The sequence below is a fragment of the Aotus nancymaae genome, unplaced genomic scaffold, assembly GCF_030222135.1.
Source record: "Aotus nancymaae isolate 86718 unplaced genomic scaffold, 86718_ANA_hifiasm-v0.15.2.pri h1tg000020l, whole genome shotgun sequence".
NCBI lineage: Eukaryota > Metazoa > Chordata > Mammalia > Primates > Aotidae > Aotus > Aotus nancymaae.
In genome coordinates this window covers 44,962,831-44,985,094 of record NW_026988432.1, presented here as the reverse complement: position 1 = coordinate 44,985,094, position 22,264 = coordinate 44,962,831, and the positions used below count along the sequence as shown (strand labels likewise).

At 42.0% G+C, this 22,264-nt stretch overlaps 1 protein-coding gene across 2 annotated transcripts in view; it reads left to right on the top strand.

Annotated features, from left to right (window-relative positions):
- The window catches only part of RNF125 (ring finger protein 125), a 53,487-nt gene that overhangs the window by 16,601 nt on the left and 14,622 nt on the right, over positions 1-22,264 (top strand). Inside the window, exons 1-4 of one of the 2 annotated variants that reach the window (XM_021670018.2) lie at positions 313-543; positions 707-860; positions 7,476-7,570; positions 11,132-11,222. In XM_021670018.2, the coding sequence (XP_021525693.1) occupies positions 506-543; positions 707-860; positions 7,476-7,570; positions 11,132-11,222 (378 nt within the window). In that variant the 5' untranslated portion in view covers positions 313-505. Of the gene's footprint in view, positions 1-312; positions 544-706; positions 861-7,475; positions 7,571-11,131; positions 11,223-22,264 lie in introns of those variants that run through there. The other variant, XM_021670017.2, reaches the window with a different exon arrangement.

Sequence of the window (22,264 nt, the reverse complement as noted above, 5' to 3'; positions counted from 1 at the left end):
AACCCAGGAGTTTGAATCCAGCCTAAGAAACATAGCGAGACCCTGGGTCTTGAAAGAAAGAAAAAGAAACAGAGATTGGGAGAGAGGGAGGGAGAGAAAGAGAGAGAAAAGGGAGGGATGGAGGAAGGGAGGGAGGAAGGAAGGAGGGAAGGAAGAAGAGAGGGAGGGAGGAGAGGAGGGAGGGAGGAGAGAAGGAAGGAGGTTGGGGAGAGAGGTGGGGAGGGAGGAAGGGTAGAGGGGAGGAGAGCAAGAGGGGGAGGGGAGGGAGGGAGGAAATGGTTTTATAAGAATCATAATGTGTCTGGTATTTTTACTTCCTTGACTTGCTGCTACTTTCTTATGTAACACACAAAACGCCACAGAAGAAAGACATATTTTCTCAAGAAATTTGATGTAAAATTCGATCTAGACGTTCTTTAAATTATCATTTAAACTTAGTCTATAGAAAGGCTATTTCACCTACTTTGAATTCTTACTTTTCTTGAAATGTGTGAAAGTGCATGTGATGAGAATGTGTGATTCCAAAGAAGTCTTGCTGGGAAGGTAAGCAATTGGGAGGTGTAGGGGGCAAGTGGACCTGCAATTTGGTAGTATGGCTCATGGAGTATAAGGTGTCATTAAATTACAATTTACACAAATGGACACACGGTGGTGGCTCCTTATAGCTTTCAAGGAAAGTGATGTATTTTTTATTTGTTTGGGGTAGATTCTGCCGTTCCTGTATTGCTACCAGTCTAAAGAACAACAAGTGGACTTGCCCTTATTGCCGGGCATATCTTCCTTCAGGAGGAGTTCCAGCAACTGATGTAGCCAAAAGGATGAAATCAGAGTTTAAGAACTGCACTGAGTGTGACACCCTGGTATGTGACCCGTCTATGTTCATGGTTACCAGCTTAAGTCCCTGAGAAAGTTATCATTTCACCTCTGCTTCTGACCCCACGGTACTACCCACCTTTTCTTTTCTGTATTTTTGTTGTTGTTGTTGTTGCTGTTGTTTTTGAGACGGTATCTGGCTCTGTCGTCCAGGCTGGAGTGCAGTGGCGCAATCTCGGCTCACTGCAACCTCAACCTCCCTGGTTCAAGCGATTCTCCTGCCTCAGCCTCCCAAGTAGCTGGGACTACAGGTGCGTGCTACCACGCCCCGCTAGTTTTTTGTATTTTTAGTAGCGACAGGATTTCACCGTGTTAGCCAGGATGATCTAGATCTCCTGACCTCATGATCTGCCCACCTCGGCCTCCCAAAGCGCTGGGATTAAAGGCATGAGCCACTACGCCTGGTCTGGTACTCACCTTTTCTAAAGTGCTTTATTTCTGCCTCCTCACTTTCTTTTCTTTCTTTTCACAGAGTCTTGCTCTGTCACCCATGCTGGAGTGTGGTGGTGCTATCTTGGCTCACTGCAGCCTCCACTTTCCAGGTTCAAGTGATTCTCATACCTCAGCCTCCTAAGTAACTGGGACCACAGGCATGGGCCACCATGCCTGGCTAATTTTTTGTCTTTTTAGTAAAGACGGGATTTTGCTGTTTTGGGTAGGCTGGTCTCAAACACCTGGCTTCAAGTGATCTGCCCACTTTGGCTTCCAAAGTGCTGGGATTATAGGTGTGAGCCATCTCACCCAGCCTCCAATTTCATACATATACACATATATATATATATTCTTTTTTTTTTTTTTTGAGATGGAGTCTTGCTCTGTTGCCAGGCTGGAGTGCAGTGGCGCAATCTCGGCTCACTTCCACCTCCGCCTCCTGGGTTCAAACAATTCTTCTGCCTCAGCCTCCCGAGTAGCTGGGACCACAGGTGCGTGCAACCACACCCGGCTAATTTTTGTATTTTTAGTAGAGATGGGGTTTCACCATGTTGGCCAGAATGGTCTCAATCTCTTGACCTCTTGATCCGCCCGCCTCGGCCTCCCAAAGTGCTGGGATTACAGGCATGAGCCACTGCGCCTGGCCTCATATATATATATATTCTGCAAAAAACCCTGAACTCCTACCATCACCCCCAATTTGTCAAACAAGTGCTTTCATTGATCACTTCTGTTTTCCCTTCTTCCTATTAATCCATTAACCCTCTATCATACGTCCTCCAGTTCCACTACTCTATTGCAGGCCACCAATGAACAGCTTTATTATCAAATCTGGTGACATATTTCTATCAGGCTGGAGTGCAGTGGTGCGATCTTGGCTCACTGCAACCTCTGTCTCCTGGGTTCAAGCAATTCTCGTGCCTCAGACTCTCTAGTAGCTAGGATTACAGGGGCCTACCACCACGTCTGGCTAAGTTTTCTATTTTTAATAGAGATGGGGTTTCATCATGTTGGCCAGGCTGATCTCGAACTCCTGACCTCAGGCAATCTGCCTACCTCGGACTCCCAAAGTGCTGGGATTACAAGCGTGAGCCACCATGCCCAGCCCATGCTTATATCTTTAAGATATGACTCTAACGTATGCATAGAAAATGGTTTGCAGTAGGGCAAAAATGAAATTGGTGAAACCAGTTAGGTGGCTATGATGATGTCAGGAAGCTGGATTAGGGTGATAGCATTAGATGTGGAATAATGATGCAGGATTATTCTTGCCCAGTTTGCTAGCCGGGGACCTCCATAGCCAGCAATGACCCCACCCAGGCCTTGCTTGGCCTGGGAGACTCTCCCCACCCACTCTGCCCACTAGACCATGCCTGGTTTATGCACTGGCTCGGCCGACATCTGGTCCAGGCATGCCACAGCCCACCTGTGTTTGGTGGTTCCCAAGTTCTTGTCCCACATCCAAGAAAAGAGAGATTACACTGACAATTGAAGGGTGAGAAAGATGGAGAAGAGTTTTATTAAGCAATTTAACAGCTCTCAGCAGAGAAGGGGCATGAGATTCCCCACCCAAAGTTGGGTGGTCTCTTTCTCCCAGTATCGCTGGGTCCAGGGGTTTTATGGGTTCAGAATGGGGGAGAGCATGCTGATGGGTTTGTGAGTATGCGAAAGAGGCTAAAACAAAGGCAGTATTCAAAGATGGGCATGACAGTATATTAAAAAAAGCCAATTAGGGAAGGGTAGGTATATGTAAAAGAGGTGAAAGGTGAGGATCAATCAGAGGAAAGCACACCAACGGGGAAGAGAGGTCTTCAACCCCGTCCATGGATTTAACTTGTAGCTTGGCTTTCAGGCTTTAAACTGTCTTTGGCCTGAAGGTCAGGTTTCACCAAGGACTCGCCCTTGTCTACCTAGGGATTTGTCAGGCTCCTGCCACTATCAATAAGAGGTTGTTTCAAGTATATTTAGGAGATAGAATCGAAATAAATTGATAATTGACTGGATGTGGGGCTGAGTGAGAGGAAGTGTCAAAAATGCCTCCCAGTCATTCAGATGTGAATAAATGAGGATGCTCATATAGGGAGCAAGTTTGGAGAAGAATCCAGAGTTGAGTTTTAGATATGTTAAGTTTGAACTACCAAGGAAAGATACTGGGAGAGTATTTAGATATACCAGTCTAAAAATCAAAAGAGGGACTGTGGCAAGGCACCGTGGCTCACGCCTGTAATCCCAGCACTTTGGGAGGCCAAAGTGGGCAGAGCGCAAGGTCAGGAGTTTGAGACCAGCCTGGCCAACATGGGGAAGCTTTGTCTCTACTAAAAATATACAATTATTCAGATGTTGTGCTGCATGCCTGTAATCCCAACTACTCATGGGGCTGAGGCAGGAGAATCGTTTGAACCCAGGAGGTGGAGGTTGCAGTGAGCCGAGATCGTGCTACTATACTCCAGCCAAGGAGGCAGAGTGAGACTTTGTCTCAAAAAAAAAAAAGAGGGATTTTGTACTAAGCGATTACATTTCTTTAGAGAACCTTTCTTAGTAATTCTTCTACTAAACTATAGCCCTGTCATACTGTCTCTCAGCACCCTGTGCTTTTCCCATACACCACTTATCACCATTTGTAATTCTGCTTTTGGGCTGTTTTTTGTTTAATGTCAGTTACGTTCATTCCATTTGAGTGCCATGAAGGTAAAGGCTCTATTTGTTGACATTTGTGTAGCCAGCACTTTGAAAAGTGACTGGTACATACTAAGTGCTCATTGCATTTCTGAATATTTATATAAGACTCAATAACCTATTCATTAAATATATATTTATTAGATTCGATTATAGAGCCTTATAGCTGATTGTAGAATTTGTTCATGGTCTTTAGAATTAGACCTCTTAGATCAAACTGATTCTAATTGTCTCACTTACTCTTTGTAATTTTGGGTAAGTTATTAATCTGAGTATTTGTTTACCTTTCTGCAAAATGAAGAGAAAGGGGTTGGCACAGTGGCTTATGCCTGTAATCCCAGCACTTTGGGAGGCCAAGGCAGGAGGATTGCTTGAGCTCAGGAGTTCAAGATCAGCCTGGGAGGAGACTGTGTCTCTACTAAAAATCAAAAAAATTAGCTGGAGCATAGTGGTGCATGTGTATACTCCCAACCACTGCAGAGGTTGAGACAGGAAGATCGCTTGAGCCCAGGAGATCAAGGCTGCAATGACTACGCCACTGTACTCCAGCCTAGGCAACATAGCAAGACTCTCTCAACAAAACAGAGTAGCTGAAGAGAGGATCATGCTCATATTCATGTTAGAAAGTGATTTTAAAGGTAAATGCTAAATATATATCGATATATGTGACTGATGATTGGCTTTTTAAATTTATTTTTATTTTTTGTGGAGACAGAGTTTCACTATCTTGGCCAGGTTGGTCTTGAAGTTCTGACCTCGTGATCCACCCACCTTGGCCTCCCAAAGTGCTGGGATTACAAGTGTGAGCCACCGCGCCCAGCCTGATGATTGGCTTTTAACACAGTGTCTGGAATATAGTAAATGCTCAAAAATCAATGGCTTTTTACATTCTTAATAATAGATTATTGCTTATTTTTACTTAGTTTGTCTTCACATAAGATTCATACACAAGGCCAGGTACGACGGTTCACACCTCTAATCCCAGCACTTTGGGAGGCTGAGGCGAGTGAATCACCTGAGGTAAGGAGTTCGAGACCAGCCTGACCAACATGGTGAAACTCCATCTCTACTAAAAATACAAAAAAAAAAAATACATTCGATGGGCGTGGTGGTGGGCACCTGTAATCCCAGCTACTTGGGAAGCTGAGGCAGAAGAATCGATTGAACTTGGGAGGCAGAGGTTGCAGTGAGCCCAGATTGCTCCATTGCACCCCAGCCCAGGTAACAAGAGCAAAACTCCGTCTCAAAAAAAAAAAATCGTACACAAAATCGAACTGAAACTCATCATATTCTTTCATCATCCAGTTCTTGATCCCACCTTTCTATCTATCAGAAACAAGAGGATTCTCTCAATCATCCTGTGTGGAAATCTTTTTTTCACCACCTTCTCCTCCCCCATTATCTGTTAAATCATAAAGATTTTGATTTTTTTCTTTGAGTTTTTTTTTTTTTGAGACAGAGTCTCGCTGTGTTGCCAGGATGGAGTGCAGTGGAGTATAATGTTGGCTAACTGCAACCTCCACCTCCTGGGTTCAAGTGATCTCGTGCCTCAGCCTCCCGAGTAGTGGAGACTACAGGCGTGCATCACTTTGCCCAGCTAATTTTTGTACTTTACCAATGGGATTTCACCACGTTGGCCAGGCTGGTCTTGAACTCCTGACCTCAGATGATCTGTCCACTTCGGCTTCCCAAAGTGCTAGGATTACAAGCATGAGCCACTGTGCCTAGACCTGAGATATTTCTTATATCCTGTCTTTTCCTTTCTGCGTTACCCCTCTTTCTAGGAATGCTCCCCATTCCTTCTACACCCATTTTGCACTCCCTCTATTCTTCAGAGTCCAGGCCAGATCCATTCCTTGAGGCCTTGTCTTAGTATTCAGTTCACTACATCAAACACTTTTTTTTTTTAGACAGAGTCTCTCTCTGTTGCCCAGGCTGGAGTGCAGTGGTGTGATCTCAGCTCACTGCAACCTCCACCTCCCGGGTTCAAGCAATTCTCCTGTCTCACCCTCCCAAGTAGCTGGGACTACAGGTGTGCACCACCACACTGTACTAATTTTTGTATTTTTAGTAGAGAGGGGGTTTCACCATATTGGTCAGGCTGGTCTTGAACTCCTAACCTCAGGTGATCCACACACTTTAGCCTCCCAAAGTGCTGGGATTACAGGTGTGAGCCACTGCACCCAGCCCCTATATCAAACAATTTCCTATCTACTTGTCTACACATCCTTTTTCCTCTGTTAGATTGAAAGCAGCATTAGAACAGACACAGTGAATTATGTTTCTTCTGCCGTTTCTTATAATGTCTCAGTTAATTTTGTGTCTAGACTATGAATTGATCAATTCATTTGCCGGTAGATAGTCCACAGCTTGTTAATTTTCATGACTAATGCTTATCTTTGTTGAACAAAGAATACAAATAGAAATTTTTACTAGCAAAAGTCATAAAGACATGAGAGAACGCTAATGTGCAAAGTTGGATGTTAAAGATTGTCAAATACATCTGATACATCTGTTTAAGACAGTTTATGCAGCTCAATCCTAGTTTTTATATCTTTTAGGTGGATATTTGTAAAGCAAGGGTTTTGTTCTTACTTTTCCACTTGCTTTTATTTTTGCCTTTTGTTAAACAATTATAACTGTTTCCTCAACATGGCAGATTTCATGTTTGAGGTTTAACTTCCGTAGCTTGGGCAAAATGAAGCAGAGTGGGTCAGCCATCTTACCACAGCTGTACAAAGCTTCCTTTAGCACAAGATCTTATCAGAGTTTCTAATGAAACATTTAGTCGAATGTGTTTAACAGATCCCTCATGGTTAGGATCTCTGAATGTATATCTGAAAGAACAAGGGCTCTTTATTCTGCATTGATAAAAATGGACTGCAAGAGCTGTCTTTTATGTTTGCTCTTAATGGCACCACTAAGTATACTGTGTATTGTGAATTCATGTCATGTTATTGGGTGTGCTATAAAACCATGCTATTTATATCTTTCCCTAAGGCACAGTGTTTCATTTAACTTACTATGGCCACCTCTACAATTTATCCATTTACTCTTCTTATCTCTCCATTTCTTTTTTCTGTCTCTTTTTCCATCTTAAATTGTTTCTTCTTTCCTCCCTCTTGTGCTCTTTTTCTTCACCCGTTTTTTTCCCCCTCACTTCCTTCTTTCTAAAACCCGTTTATGTAATGGCATGCAAAAGAAGTAAATCTGAGTTACGACGCGTCTATCTACTTTAAAAATTGTATATGCTTTTTAGAAAAACCAAATTCAAGAACTTAACAGTTGGGTCTTCTAAGTGTTGGAGAAATTGAAAATAGTAGTCTTCTGGATAATGCCTTAACTTTTGGTGATACTGGTGTCATGAATGCATCTATTTAGTCAATTGATCCCACAATACGACCTTATTTGAAAGTTAAAAGGGTGGATTGCATAAGCTTTCATTGAGTCCCCTTTTTTAACAGTGAGTTTATTTTGAATTTGTTTTTATATAGGTTTGCCTCAGTGAAATGAGGGCACATATTCGGACTTGTCAGAAGTACATAGATAAGTATGGACCACTACAAGAACTTGGGGAGACAGCAGCAAGGTTTGTTTGAATACAATATAGTTTAATGCCAAAATTCATATATTTATAAATAATTTAATGAGCTAGGAATTTTAACATTCTTATTATGAAAATATTTACATATTTGTTTAGGTTTTTAACTATAATATCTGGTACTGGTCATCATTTGTTGACAGCAATCGTTGTCAAAGAATTTTGCACTCTCTAAAAATTTCTTGAGGGAAACCAACCACACGTTGGAGAGATTGGGGCAACTTCCTCAAACAAGTTTGTGTTAACACAGATCCAGAAATAGAATGCAGAACTGTTACATTTCTGCTAGTCTTTGTTTTCTGATAGATTCCTGAAGTAGGTCGTGTTTGGGATGATCCATCTTCTGTCACCACTGCTCATTTCACCAGCTCATTCCTTATCATTTTACTTGTTTCTCTTTAGAAGATAGACAGCAGCATCTCAGTATACAAGAGGAAAACAGGCTGGGCAGACATCCTGAATCCTTTGCTTTTTTGATGGGTAATCTTGTATGGGGGTAGGGGAAGGATGGAGGTAGCTGGAAGACTTAATGGAGGATATTGATCATTAACTATTTTATTCTTAAAAAAAAAAAAGAAAAAGAAACACTGGCAGGGCACGGTGGCTCACATCTGCAATTCCAGCACTTTGGGAGGCTGAGGCAGGCAGATCACTTGAGGTCAGGAGTTCAAGACCAGCCTGGGCAACGTGGCAAAGCCCCATCTCTACTAAAAATACAAAATGTAGCTGGGCATGGTGAAGCACACCTGTAATCCCAGCTATTCCAGAGGCTGAGGCACATGGCTTCCTTGATCCAGGAAGGCAGAGGCTGCAGTGAGCTGAGATCTGGGGGCTGCACTCCAGCCTGGGTGGCAGAGCAAGACTCTGTCTCAAAAAAGAAAAGAAAGAAAGAAAGAAAGAAAGAGAGAGAGAGAAAGAAAAAGAAAGAAAGAAAGAAAGAAAGAAAGAGAAATAAATAAATAAATAAATCTAGGTCATTACTCTCTTGATGAGAAAGGTAATTTAGCTGCATCAGAGTAATTCAAAAGTTTGTAATCTGCCCCTACTAACCAAATAAAGTGATTTGTGTGCTCTAGCATAGCTTGATGCCTTTCCAGCCATTAATCTGCCTACGGATTCATGCATCCAATATTGGTATTCAGTTTGGGTATAATCTCTCTCTCTCAAAGAAAAATGTTAGCTCTGCTCATTTTTAGAAAATATACTCAAAATATAGCTTACATTTCTAAACCTAAAAGTCTAAACAATCACCCCATTCCTTTTGTTTTACTAGAGATTGCCTTGCAAAAGTGCCTGTTATTCTAAGATTAGCTTTATACCCTGACATTATAAATTTTAAATGAGTATTTTAGCTATAAACAGTGTATGAATCCTGTTACATTGACCACAATGACCAATAGGAAGGAAGGATTACAAATAGGTTGAGAAAGTGTATGGGTTTGATTGCAAGGTTGACAGCTCTTATGAAAATTTAAAAATATGTGAAAGCTAATTTGAATCCTAATTTCTTCTACTGATTAGAATTAAATAGTAAATAATTAAAATAATAGAAAACGGGGAGGGTTATTGATTAATCAATTTTATGAGATAAATTAATATTTGCATTTATGATAAAAATGTTTGCTTTACAGAAGAATTTACCACATAATTCAAATTTTAAAAATTCTTACACATGGAGCTTGTCCAGAGAACAAGTTTTGGGGGACAGAAAGCTACATCTGTAACAGAAAGTGAGCAAACAACTCCAGGATTCCATATTATCCCTAAGAACTTAAGGCAGTATTGTCCAATAGAAATCTAATGTTAATCACATGTAATTATAAATTTTCTAGTAGCGACATTTAAAAAAATAAGAAGATAAAATTTAAATTACCTTTCAGTATATTTTATCTAACCTAATATTGCCAGAATATTATCATTTGAACATGTAATCGGTATAAAAATTGTCAAGATATTTTACATTATTTTTTTCTCTTTACACTAAACCCTCAAAATTCAATGTGTATATTATACATCCAGTGTATCCAATTTTTTTTTGTTTGTTTTTTGAGACAGAGTTTCACTCTTGTTGCCCAGGCTGGAGTGCAATGGTACGATCCCGGCTCACTGCAACCTCCACCTCCCAGGTTCAAGTGATTCTCCTGCCTTAGCCTCCTGAGTAGCTGGGATTACAGGCACCTGCCACCATGCCCGGCTAATTTTGTTGTATTATTAGTAGAGAAGGGATTTCACCATGTTGGCCAGGCTGGTCTCGAACTCCTGACCTCAGGTGATCCACCCACCTCAGCTTCCCAAAGTGCTGGGAGTACAGGCATGAGCCACTGCACCTGGCTGTATATCTGAATTTGGACTAGCCATATTTCAGGTGCCCAGTGGACACATCTTGGACAGCACAGATAAGGGATAAATATTCCTAAATGTACATAAGGATTTAACAAGGTAGCTGCAGGTCACTTTTCTTTTTCTTTTCTTTTCTTTTTTTTTTTCCTGAGAGGGAGTCTTGCTCTGTTATCCAGGCTGGAGTGCAATGGTGCAATCTCAGCTCACTGTGACCTCCACTTCCTGGGCTCAAGTGATCCTCTTGTCTCAGCCTCCCGAGTAGCTCAGACCACAGGCGTGTGCCACCACGCTAATTTTTTGTACTTTTAATAGAGATTTCACCATGTTGCCCAGGCTGGTCTCAAACTCCTGAGCTCAAGCGATCTGCCCACCTTGGCCTCCCAAAGTGCTGAGATTATGGCCTTCAGCCATCTTGCCCAGACTGCAGGTCACTTTTCATTCTTCACTGGAAACTAACAATATAGGTTGACGCATGTAGTTATATGCTAGTGAAGTTGGAAAACAAATAACACCCCATCTAAATGTTATGTGAATTTGGAAAGGGAGGAAGAAAAAAGTAATCTAAAGACAATTGTGTGCTACAATCCTCAGTTTCTCAGTTCATGCATGCTCAGATTGCACTTCTCTCCCAAAGAGAATAATTTGTTTCATGTGTACTGTCATGTTTTTCTGCCCTGTCCCTGGAGGACACACATTTACATTTCTCATGAGAAAAAAATGTAGGCACCAACAGTATTATCAGGTTAGGAAAAACACTGTCAAATCAGATAAACAAATAGGTCTAGAGACTATATCCCCACCTACATTCTGTTTTTTAGTCTTTAGTTAAGTGAATACTATGGGCTGGCTGTGGTGGCTCACGCCTGCAATCCCAGCACTTTGGGAGGCTAAGGTGGGTGGGTCTCTCGAGGCCAGGAATTCCAGACTAGCCTGGCCAACATGGCAAAATCCTCTCTCTACTAAAAATACAAAGATTGGCCTGGTGTGGTGGTGGGGGCCTGTAATCCTAGCTACTTGGGAGGCTGAGGCAGGAGGATTCCTTGAACCTGGGAAGTTGAGGTTGCAGTGAGTCAAAATTGCACCACTATACTCCAGCCTGTGCCACAGAGCAAGACAATGTCTCAAGAAAAAAAAAAAAAAAAGAAAAAAAAAGTGACTACTATCTAGTTGCCAACCATTTTAGTAATATTTGTATTCTGTTATTTCCAGGTGTGTATGTCCCTTTTGTCAGAGGGAGCTGGATGAAGACAGCTTGCTGGATCATTGTATTACTCATCACAGATCGGAACGAAGGCCCGTGGTAAGGATTTTTGTTACGTGTATTACAGCAACGTCTGAATTCCAGACACATTAGAAAAGCCATTTAATAGATTTTATAGATACATTATAAGGATAATAATTTATGTTAAGGTTATGGTAACTCTGTGACTATTTACAGTGTGTGAAAGTGTTGAGTTGAGCCAAGGGTGGTGGCTCATGCCTGTAATCCCAGCACTTTGGGAAGCTGAGGCAGGTGCATCATGGAGTCAGGAGATTGAGACCATCCTGGCTAACACAGTGAAACCTGGTCTCTACTAAAAATACCAAAAATTAGCCGGACGTGGTGGCACATGCCTGTAGTGCCAGCTACTCAGGAGGCTGAGGCAGGAGAATCACTTGAACCTGGGAGGTGGAGGTTGCAGTGAGCCGAGATTGCACCACCGCACTCCAGCCTGGGCAGCAGAGCAAAACTCTGTCTCAGAAAGAAACTAAAAAAAAAGTGTTGTTGAAACTGATAAGAATGACTAATGTGCAATCACTCATTTATGAAATTACACATTATCTCTAACAAGTAATCATGGGCATAATCAACTAAAATGATCCAGAATGCACAGTTAAGATCTAAGTTTACCAGCCTGGCCAGTATGGTGAAACCCCATCTCTACTAAAAGTACAAAAATTAGCTGGGCACATTGGTGGGTGCCTGTAATCCCAGCTACTAGGGACTGAGGTGGAAGAATCGCTTGAACCTGGGAGGCGGAGATTGCAGTGAGCCAAGATGGCACCACTACACTCTAGCCAGTAAACCAGAGCAAGACTCTGTCTCAAAAAAAAAAAAAAAAAAGATCTAAGTTTAGTACACTAACTATGGTTATAGCCTATGTTTCAGACATTTTAAAATAATGCAAATAGTGTTATTATGACAATATACTGGAAACAAAAAGTAGTCATTCATCTTCATTAATGTGTTGTTTTATTCATAGTTAATATTTATCCATATGTTTGCATAGTAAATGTACATATTGCTCATCATTTCCTAGATTCATTGCGAATGCTGCTTTTTTCTTTTCAGCCTGGCATTTTAGTTCTTCTTTGCAGAGTGGCTTTTATAATTTTCATTTTGGCATAGTTGCGAGGTAAGGCAAAGTGGATGCATTATTGTTTACTTAAGCTATTTATTTTACTTTTATTTATTTTTTATTACTTTTATTTTTTATTTTTATTTATTTTTGAGATGGAATTTCACTCTTGTTGCCCAGGCTGGAGTGCAATGGCACGATCTCGGCTTACTGCAACCTCCTCCTCCTGGGTTCAAGCAATTCTCCTTCCTCAGCCTCCTCAATAGCTGGGATTATAGTTGGGTGCCACCACAATTTTTGTATTTTTAGTGAAGAAGGGGTTTCATCATGTTGGCCAGGCTAGTCTCGAACTCCTGATCTCAGGTGATCCACCCCTCTTGGCCTCTAAAAGTGCAGGAATTATAGGCGTGAGCCACTGTGCCTGGCTGGAGATTTTTTTTTTTTTTTTTAAAGATGGGGTTTCACCATGATGGCCAGACTGGTCTTGAACTCCTGACCTCAGGTGATCCACCCATCTCAGCCTCCCAAAGTGCTAGGATTACAGGCGTGAGCCACCGTGCCCAGCTGGAGATTTTTTAATACCTTTTGAAATGTACTTTTTTTTTTTTTTTTTGAGACGGAGTTTCGCTCTCGGTACCCAGGCTGGAGTGCAATGGCGCGATCTCGGCTCACTGCAACCTCCGCCTTCTGGGTTCAGGCAATTCTCCTGCCTCAGCTTCCTGAGTAGCTGGGATTACAGGCACGCGCCACCATGCCCAGCTAATTTTTTTGTATTAGTAGAGACGGGGTTTCACAATGTTGACCAGGATGGTCTCGATATCTTGACCTCGTGATCCACCCGCCTCGGCCTCCCAAAGTGCTGGGATTACAGGCTTGAGCCACCGCGCCCGGCCTTGAAATGTACTTTTAAAGTACTTTCCAAAAAGTTCTGAGTCAATTTATATTTGTGTCAGCAATCTGTGAGTAAACCACTTTTACCTTAATCTGACCATAATTGGGAACATTTATTTTTAACTTACCCTGGCTCAACAAATATAAAATGATACTTTGAAGATTATTTTATGTAGTATGTGTTTTATGTAATATATACACAAATGTGTGTGTGTTGTTTTTTTATATGAATTTTTAGGGGTTTTTTAGTTTTAGGGTTTTTTTCCATAAAATCCTTTCAGAAAGTGGATGAGATCGAAATATAAGTATATTAGACAGGTAGATAGATAGATAATAGAGAGATGATAGAGAATAAAGAGATGGAAAGATGGATACAGCCGGATGCGGTGGCTCACACCTGTAATCCAGCACTTTGGGAGGACAAGGTGGAGCGATTACTTAAGGTCAGGAGTTTGAGACCTACCTGGTCAACATGGTGAAACCCCATCTCTACTACCAAAAATACAAAAATTAGAAAGGCATGGTGGCATGCGCCTTCAGTCCCAGCTACTTGGGAGGCTGAAGTGGGAGGATTGCTTGAGCTTGAGGGCACAGAGCAAGATTGTGCCACTGCACTCCAGCCTGGGCGACAGAACAAGAACCTGTGTCAAGCCAGGCACAGTGGCTCACACCTGTAATCCCAGCACTTTTGGAGGCCAAGTCGGGTGGATCACCTGAGGTCAGGAGTTCGAGACCAGCCTGACCAACATGGTGAAACCCCCATCTCTACTAAATATACAAAAAAAATGTTAGCTGAGCATGGTGGGGGGCACATGTAATCCCAGCTACTCAGGAGGCTGAGGCAGGAGAATCACTTGAACCTGGGAGGCGGCGGTTGCAGTGAGCCGAGATTGTGCCATTGCTCTCTAGCCTGGGCAGTAAGAGCAAAACTCCATCTCAAAAAAAAATAAAAAAGGTAGAGGCACAGGAAATCCTCTCACAGCAATCCTATGAGATAGGCTTGATGATTATCCCCATTTTAAAAATGATAAACAGGCTCAGAGAGGTTAAGTCTGTCATACAAGGTCACACAGCTGGTAACAAAGACAGAATTTGAATACAGTAATATAGCTCCAGGGCTGTGTGGGAAACCCCTGTGGTCTATAGCAAGTTCAAGAGAAAAGCATGGAGAGATAGTTGTTATTGATCTTAATGGCCTAGGGATTTGGCAATTGAAATGGTACGTAGGAGCTTGTTAGGTGTTGAAGGAGCAGAGGAGATGGTCATGGGCTTTTCCTGCTCAAGTTGCTCTGTAGGAGGAACTGGGCTAGAGAGTTCTTTCACAATAGGACCCTAGGGAGCTAGAGGAAGTTAGAAGAAAGCATAAGGATGGAATGAAAGTGACTACTATCACTGAGTTTACTGAGTTCTAAGTACTTTTTCTTCTAGCAACTCTATGAAGAAGGTTGAACTCTGACCATTAGTACGTAAGGTGCTGCCCTGGCTGGAAGAATGCCAGGCACTCTGGACTGTGGTCTTAGGCTGCATCTAAGCAGCAATCTGGGGCAGGCCACGTACTGGTCAGTTCTGTGGTACTGTGTACCTGCTCCAGTAGAAATGCAGTCCACGTGCTGCTCAGTTTGGCCCAAATTGAAAGTGGCGCAGGAAGCTAGGTCCTTCATGATTTTATAGGTCTTCAAAGTCATTGAACACAGCTGACCTAAGCAGGGAAACAAATTGGGAATGGTGGGATCGATTGCCTATGGAATTTTGTAGTTAAATCCTAGTCTTTAAAGGGGATAGGCTTGGTTCTAATCCCAGGAAGTCTACTAAATTCCCTCTACCACTGTTTCATCATTTGTAAAATGGGGATAGTGATGATATTCACGCCTTTTTTATAGGTAATAAATGAGTTGGGCATAGAATAAAGTAAGCATTCTGTTACCTGGTGCTCACTCCATAAATAGAAGAGGGTGGTGGTGATAGTGGAGGCTCATACACTCTTTCAATTCTATAAAATTAGGCCTAGAGAAGATTTCTCAGAGGAAGTGATGTACTCTCACAGTTAGAGAACCCACATGGGGTGGTGGTGTGACTCCGACAGTGGTGGGGAGGAGGAGGATGGGGAAGTAAAATGGTTTTCACCACAAAGACCAGGATGCTATCGTGGATTTGAAACAGGAGCAGGTTGTTCAGAAATCCAAGGTTCTGTAATAACCTAGGGCTAGAGGTAGTAATTGGAACAGAAGACCTTCAGGTATCCTGTGTTAGTGTTTCACTCTTGAGCAGAAGCTCAAGACCATGTCATTCTGAAGGATCTAAAGACACTAGAAGTCATGATTTACCCCATGGTTAGGAAAAGGCAGGGGACAGATACGTGGTGTGGGCAAGGATGGCTGAGTCAAATGCTGTTTCTGGATGGGTGTTGAAGTTAACCAGGAATTATTGCTTTAAAGGACTGGATTATTGGTTTTGCAAGCAGATAAGATCAGTGACATCATCTGACTTACTTCACGTAAGAGGTTTCCTGGCAGTTAGAGATTTGGGCAAATGATTCTTCTGACTTCCAAAAATAATTAGATAGCTCAGAGATCAAACCACAATATAACCAATCTTTTCTTTCTGAGCTGTTCAAGAATGACATAGTTGTTAAAAACATCGGGGGATTTTGACTTTTCTTATATGCAGCCTTAAGAGCCAGTAGCTCCTTTTTGTCAGGCAGTAACTATATTGTTATATTCTGCCATTTTTAAATATTTGGAGACAGGGTCTCGCTCTTTCACCCAGGTCGGACTGCACTGGTACAGTAATAGCTCACTGTAACCTTGAACTCCTGAGGTCAAGTGATCCTCATCTCAGCCTCCCAAGTAGCTGAGACTACAAGTGTGCACCACCGCACCAGGATAATTCTATTTTTTTTTTTTTTTTAGTAGAGATAAGATCTCGCTATGTTGCTCAGGCTGGTCTCAAATTTCTGGCTTCAAGCGATCCCCCCACCTCAGCTTCTGAAAGCATTGAGCCTGAAAAATTACCACTAAGCTCAGTCATTTTTTAAAAAATAATTCTATTTCTGGAATATTAGACTCAAAGGAGGCAGATGACACAAACAGCATGCTTTAGACTGAATTATGAGACCACTTTTTTCTTTTTCCTTAAATGTAGATAAATAATACTAATGAGATCACTTTGGAGAGAAATGTGGTATTTTATACTGTAAAGGGAAGATGTTTTAGCAAGAACCATGCTCTCTAGCTATTCTCTCTGTCCAGAGTGCTTTTTCTTTTTGAAGAGACAATGGGATTTTGCCATCATGTTGCCCAGGCTGGTTTTGAACTCCTGAGCTCAATCAATCCACCTGCTTCGGCCTCCCAAAGTGCTGGGATTATAGGCATAGAGCCACCATGCCCGGCCTCAAAGTGCTCTTTCTTTCACTAGTTGGCTCTTACTTATCCTTCAGAGCTTAGCTTAAATTTTACTTCCTCAAAGAAGTCCTCCCTGACAGTCAAATTAATTTCAGTTTTTGCTTTTCTCCCCTCTATTTTTCAGTCTTTACCACAACTTATAATTGCATATTCATTTCATATCTATCTCTCCCTCTAATTTATGAGGCCTATGGAGTCATGGGATCTAAGTCCTTCTTTCAACATTGCATGCCCAGTTCTTGGCAGAGTGCCTAGCACATAGCAGCATGTAGTGATATGGAAAAAGGATAGTAAAAAAAGACATGATTCAGCCGGGCGTGGTGGCTCACGCCTGTAATCCAAGCACTTTGGAGGCCAAGGCGGGTGGATCACCTGAGGTCGGGAGTTCAAGACCAGCCTGACCAACATGGTGAAACCCCGTCTTTAAAAAAATAAAAATAAAAAAATAAATTAAAAAAAAAAGAAAGACATTATTCTATTCACCCTGATTCAAAGGTTCCAATGAGTTCTGTATTTTCTACTACCCTGGGGGCTCATTCCTTAAGGAAGAGACAGGACTGTCAATCTGAAGTGTAAACTGTGGTGACTACATCCTGCGCTACTCCTCCCCATAGCAGTTAATTTCCGTGAGTACGTAGAATATCTGTGACTTGACGCGACAGTGGAGGTCTATGCGCATAATAATTCTGGAAGGAAGAAAAATCTCCAATAGATCTGCTTTCAGACTCCTATTAAATTAGGTATGCAACCTTGTACCTTGATTTTAATTACATATTTGCCAGTGAATATTTTCAGTGCATATTCCTTTTTTTTCCTTTGGGTATTGGATTGAGTAACCTTTAATTACCTCCTCAAATGGCACTTGCCATCATATTGAAAGTGTTACATAATCAGCTGAGTTGCTGCGGAGGTTAATCTAAGTCACAGATAGAGCGGAGTGTCTATTATCATAGAAATTCCTAAGGACTGAATCCTTTTTTTTTTTTTTTTTTTTTTCTGAGACCAAGTTTCGCTCTTGTTACCCAGGCTGGAGTGCAATGGCGCGATCTCGGCTCACCGCAACATCCGCCTCCTGGGTTCAGGCAATTCTCCTGCCTCAGCCTCCTGAGTAGCTGGGATTACAGGCATGCACCACCATGCCCAGCTAATTTTTTTTTGTATTTTTAGTAGAGACAGGGTTTCACCATGTTGACCAGGATGGTCTCGATCTCTTGACCTTGTGATCCTCCCGCCTTGGCCTCCCAAAGCATTGGGATTACAGGCGTGAGCCACCACTCCCGGCAGAACTGAATCCTTTGCATCTTGGGATAACTGTAGCATAAGCCCACTCTCTTCCAGCTCTTTTACACTTGTACTTCTAGAATTCATCTTCCGACTTCAGAAGAACTTGATAGAACATGCTGTTCACTAAGGATCACTGATATTAGATTGCATACATTGTATTTGGCAACTGAAAGCCCTCAACAGTAAAGTATGGTGTTCATGCATCTATGCTATTAGAACCTAAGAAAAGAGTACCAGAAAAAAATTAAGTTCTGATACATTTATTTGCTATTAAATATTAGCCATGTACAGACTTTAGAAATGGAATTCAAGTTTTATAGCAGAAAATATATGGCATTCACAGCGAGGGCTGTCAGACCTGTACTGAGTATGACATTCTTTTAGGGATTCCCTATAACAATACAAAAATGGGGGAAAACTATAAAGATTAGGAGAACTGGCTAGGTATGGTGGTTCATGCCTGTAATCCCAGCACTTTGGAGGCCAACGCAGACGGTTTACTTGTAGTCAGGAGGTCAGGAGTTTGAGACCAGCCTGGCCAACATGGTGAAATCCTGTCTCTAGAAAAAGATACAAAAAATTAGCTGGGCACAGTGGTGTGAGCCTGTAGGAGGCAGGAGGATCACTTGAGTGCAGGAGATTGAGGCTGCAGTGAGCCAAGATTGCATCATTGTACTCCAGCCTGGGTAATGAGAGTAAAACCCTGCTTAAAAAAAAAAAAAAATAGGAGAACTAGAAAGCCATCTACCCTGTTGGTTACGATCTGTCAGTAATATTACCTTTATTTTTAATAGGATAAGGGTGGGGTATCTTTTTGAAAACCCTGGTAAGGACCAGTTCAGAAAGATTAGCAAGGAGACAGGATATTTGACTCCATGTAACCATGAAGCAGTATCAAATCCATTTATGTGTCTTTGGTATCTAGTGTTAGAGACTTTAGGAAATGTATCTTAATGAACCCATTTTAGATGCTCTCACCTATGATCCTGATGATCAAAGCTCTTATAATCCTGTGAAGATGTTTGTACATTTTTTTTTTTTGAGACGGAATTTTGCTCTTGTTGCCCAGGTTGGAGTGGGCAATGGCATGGTCTCAGTACAATCTTCGCCTCTCAGGTTCAAGCGATTCTCCTGCCTCAGCCTCCCGAATAGGTGGGATTACAGGCATCCGCCACACCCGGCTAATTTTTGTATTTTTAATAGAGACGAGGTTTCACCATGTTGACCAGGCTGGTCTCGACCTCCTGACCTCAGATAATCCTCCCGCTGTGGTCTCCCAAAGTGCTAGGATTACAGGTGTGAGCCACTGCACCTGGCCAGTATGTTTTATGTATTCTCAGAAGCCCTTACACTGGTGATTCCTAATCTTTTCTCTGTCCTAGCACACCTAAAAATACAATACTGAATGAAATCATTCTTTTTTTTTTTGAGACGGAGTTTCACTCTTGTTACCCAGGCTGGAGTGCAATGGCGCGATCTCGGCTCACTGCAACCTCCGCCTCCTGGGTTCAAGCAATTCTCCTGCCTCAGCCTCCCGAGTAGCTGGGACTACAGGCGCGCGCCACCATGCCCAGCTAATTTTTGTATTTTTTAGTAGAGACGGGGTTTCACCTTGTTGACCAGGATGGTCTAGATCTCTTGACCTCGTGATCCACCCCCCTCGGCCTCCCAAAGTGCTGGGATTATAGGCGTGAGCCACCGCGCCCAGCCAATGAAATCATTCTTATTTTCCCATAAGTAATAGTGATATATGAGAGTAGTGAGAACTCTTCTGGGGAGAAAATGTGGTTGTATCAGAGTTTAGGGAAGGAAGGGTATATAATTGAAAAAGAACTCTCATCTGATTCTGTGTATCAACTATTTTTCTCCTGTTTCTGACCTGCCCAAGTACTCTGTTATAGGAACTGATGGGAAGTAGAAGACATTTGGAACAAACAAACAAACACCTAGCAAAAATCCATCAGAAGAGAAAGAAAAGTGCTAGAAATCTTTATCCTAAAATAGAATTCTTTATTCACGAGGTGTCTATTGTGTGTCAAGTTATGTTGGGTGCTAGGCATAAGGAAATAAGATAAATATGATTTGTTCTTGCCCTAGGACCCTTTATTGTAAGGAAGAAGAAAATTTGAATAAAGTATATATTATCTAATCTGCAAAGTATACATATATACATATGCACGCGCACGCACACACACACACACACACATTTTTTTTGAGACAGAGTTTCACTCTTGTTACCCAGGCTGGAGTACAATGGTGCGATCTCGGCTCACCGTAATCTCCACCTCCTGGGTTCAAGCGATTCTCCTGCATCAGCCTCCTGAGTTGCTGGGATTACAGGCATGTACTATCACACCTTGCTAATTTTGTAGTTTTAGTAGAGACAGGATTTCGCCATGTTGGTCAGGCTGGTCTCAAACTCCCGACCTCTGGTGATCCACCAGCCTTGGCATCCCTAAGTGCTGGGATTACAGGCGTGAGCCACCATGCCTGGCCCAAAGTATATATTTTATTCCTACTTTAGATATGAAAAATTGAATTTGAACTTCTATTATATGCCAAATCTTATGCAAGTTAACATAGCAAGAATTTAGGCTACGTGCAATGGCTCACACCTGTAATCCCAGCACTTTGGGAGACCAAGGCGGGAGGATTGTTTGAGCCCGTGAGTTTGAGGCCAGCCTGGGCAACAGAGCAAGACCCTATCTCTACAACAACAACAACAACAACAACAACAACAACAACAAAATTAGCTGGATATGGTGGTGGACACCTGTAATCCCAGCTACTAAGAAGGCTGAGGTGGGAAGATCCCTTGAGCCCAGGAATTTGAGGCTGCAGTGAACTATGATGGCACCACTGTACTCTAGCCTGGGCAACAAAAGGAGACCATGTCTCTAAAAAACGAACAGAAGAATTAGACTAAGTTATTCTTACTTGGTTTTTACGGTTCCAACATCTTGCTCCCTGTATTAGTTCATTCTCACACTGCTATAAAGAACCGCCCAAGACTAGGTAATTTAGAAAGGAAAGAGATTTAATTAACTCACAGTACTGGGGTCACCTCAGGAATTGTTTAACTGACTCACATGGCTGGGATGGCCTCAGGAATTATGACAGAAGACAAAGAGGAAGCAAGGACCTTCTTCACAAGCAGAGAGAATGAATGCAGGAGGAACTACCAAACACTTACAAAACCATCAGATGTTGTGAGAACTCACTATCATGAGAACAGCATGGGGGAAACTGCCCCATGATTCAATTACCTATACCCGGTCTCTCCCTTGACACTTGGAAATTGTGGGGATTATTAAGAGAAAAATTAAAAAATATTTTTAAATCTTAATTTTAAGAAACTTAAGAAATCTATTATTCTTTCTGTCTGCTTTTGTGAAAGACAGTTTTTTTTGTTTTGTTTTGTTTTTTAACATCATATAGGGCTTTTTTTCCCCCTGGAATTTATAAGGACTCTTACTCTCTTCACTATTCCTGAAAATGAAAGTAAGTGGCCGGGCGCAGTGGCTTATGCCTGTAATCCCAGCACTTTGGGAGGCCGAGATGGGTGGATCACGAAGTCAGGAGTTCAAGACCAGCCTGGCCAAGATGGTGAAACCCCATCTCTTAAAAAAAAAAAAAGAAAAAGAAAGTAAGTGGATCATGTATGAAGAAGGAGAGATTTCATAGACTTTCTGTAAAGTGACAGACTTTAGGTACTGACTCCTTGTACATCTAGACTGTTCTAAAATTGTCCTACAAAGCTCTGAGAAAATGACTCACATGAATAAAGAGCAAAAGGACTGGACTGGCACAGTGGCTTACGCCTGTAATCCCAGCACTTTGGGAGGCCAAGGTGGGCAGATCACCTGAGGTCGGGAGTTCAAGACCAGCCTGACCAACATGGAGAAACCAGTCTCTACTAAAAATACAAAAATAATAATCAGATGTAGTGGTGCATGCCTGTAATCCCAGCTTCTCAGGAGGCTGAGGCAGGAGAATCGCTTGAACTCGGGAGGCGGAGGTTGCAGTGAGCTGAGATCGCACCATTGCACTCCAGCTTGGGCAACAAGAGTGAGACTCCATCTCAAAAAAAAAAGAGCAAAAGGAGTGAGAAGTTTTTCCAGTTCTCATGGATTACAGTGGAAGAATGAGAACCGGTGCAAAAGAAACTCAATGCCCTTGGCTTCATGTCAACAGTGATTTTTTTACATAGCAAAAAATTGCAAACATTCTCCCTCACCTCTCTTCCCCGAGCTTATACATAATAGATATATAACAGCATTTCTATTCTACAATATACTTGGGCTGTTTATAGTATTAAGCAAATAAAAGTTTTTACAAGACGTAGAGAAAAAGTTCCTCAGAGGTGACATAATGCAGCCTCCCTCTCTGGGTGATAAATGACTTACTGTGTGAGTGCTTGAAGTTTT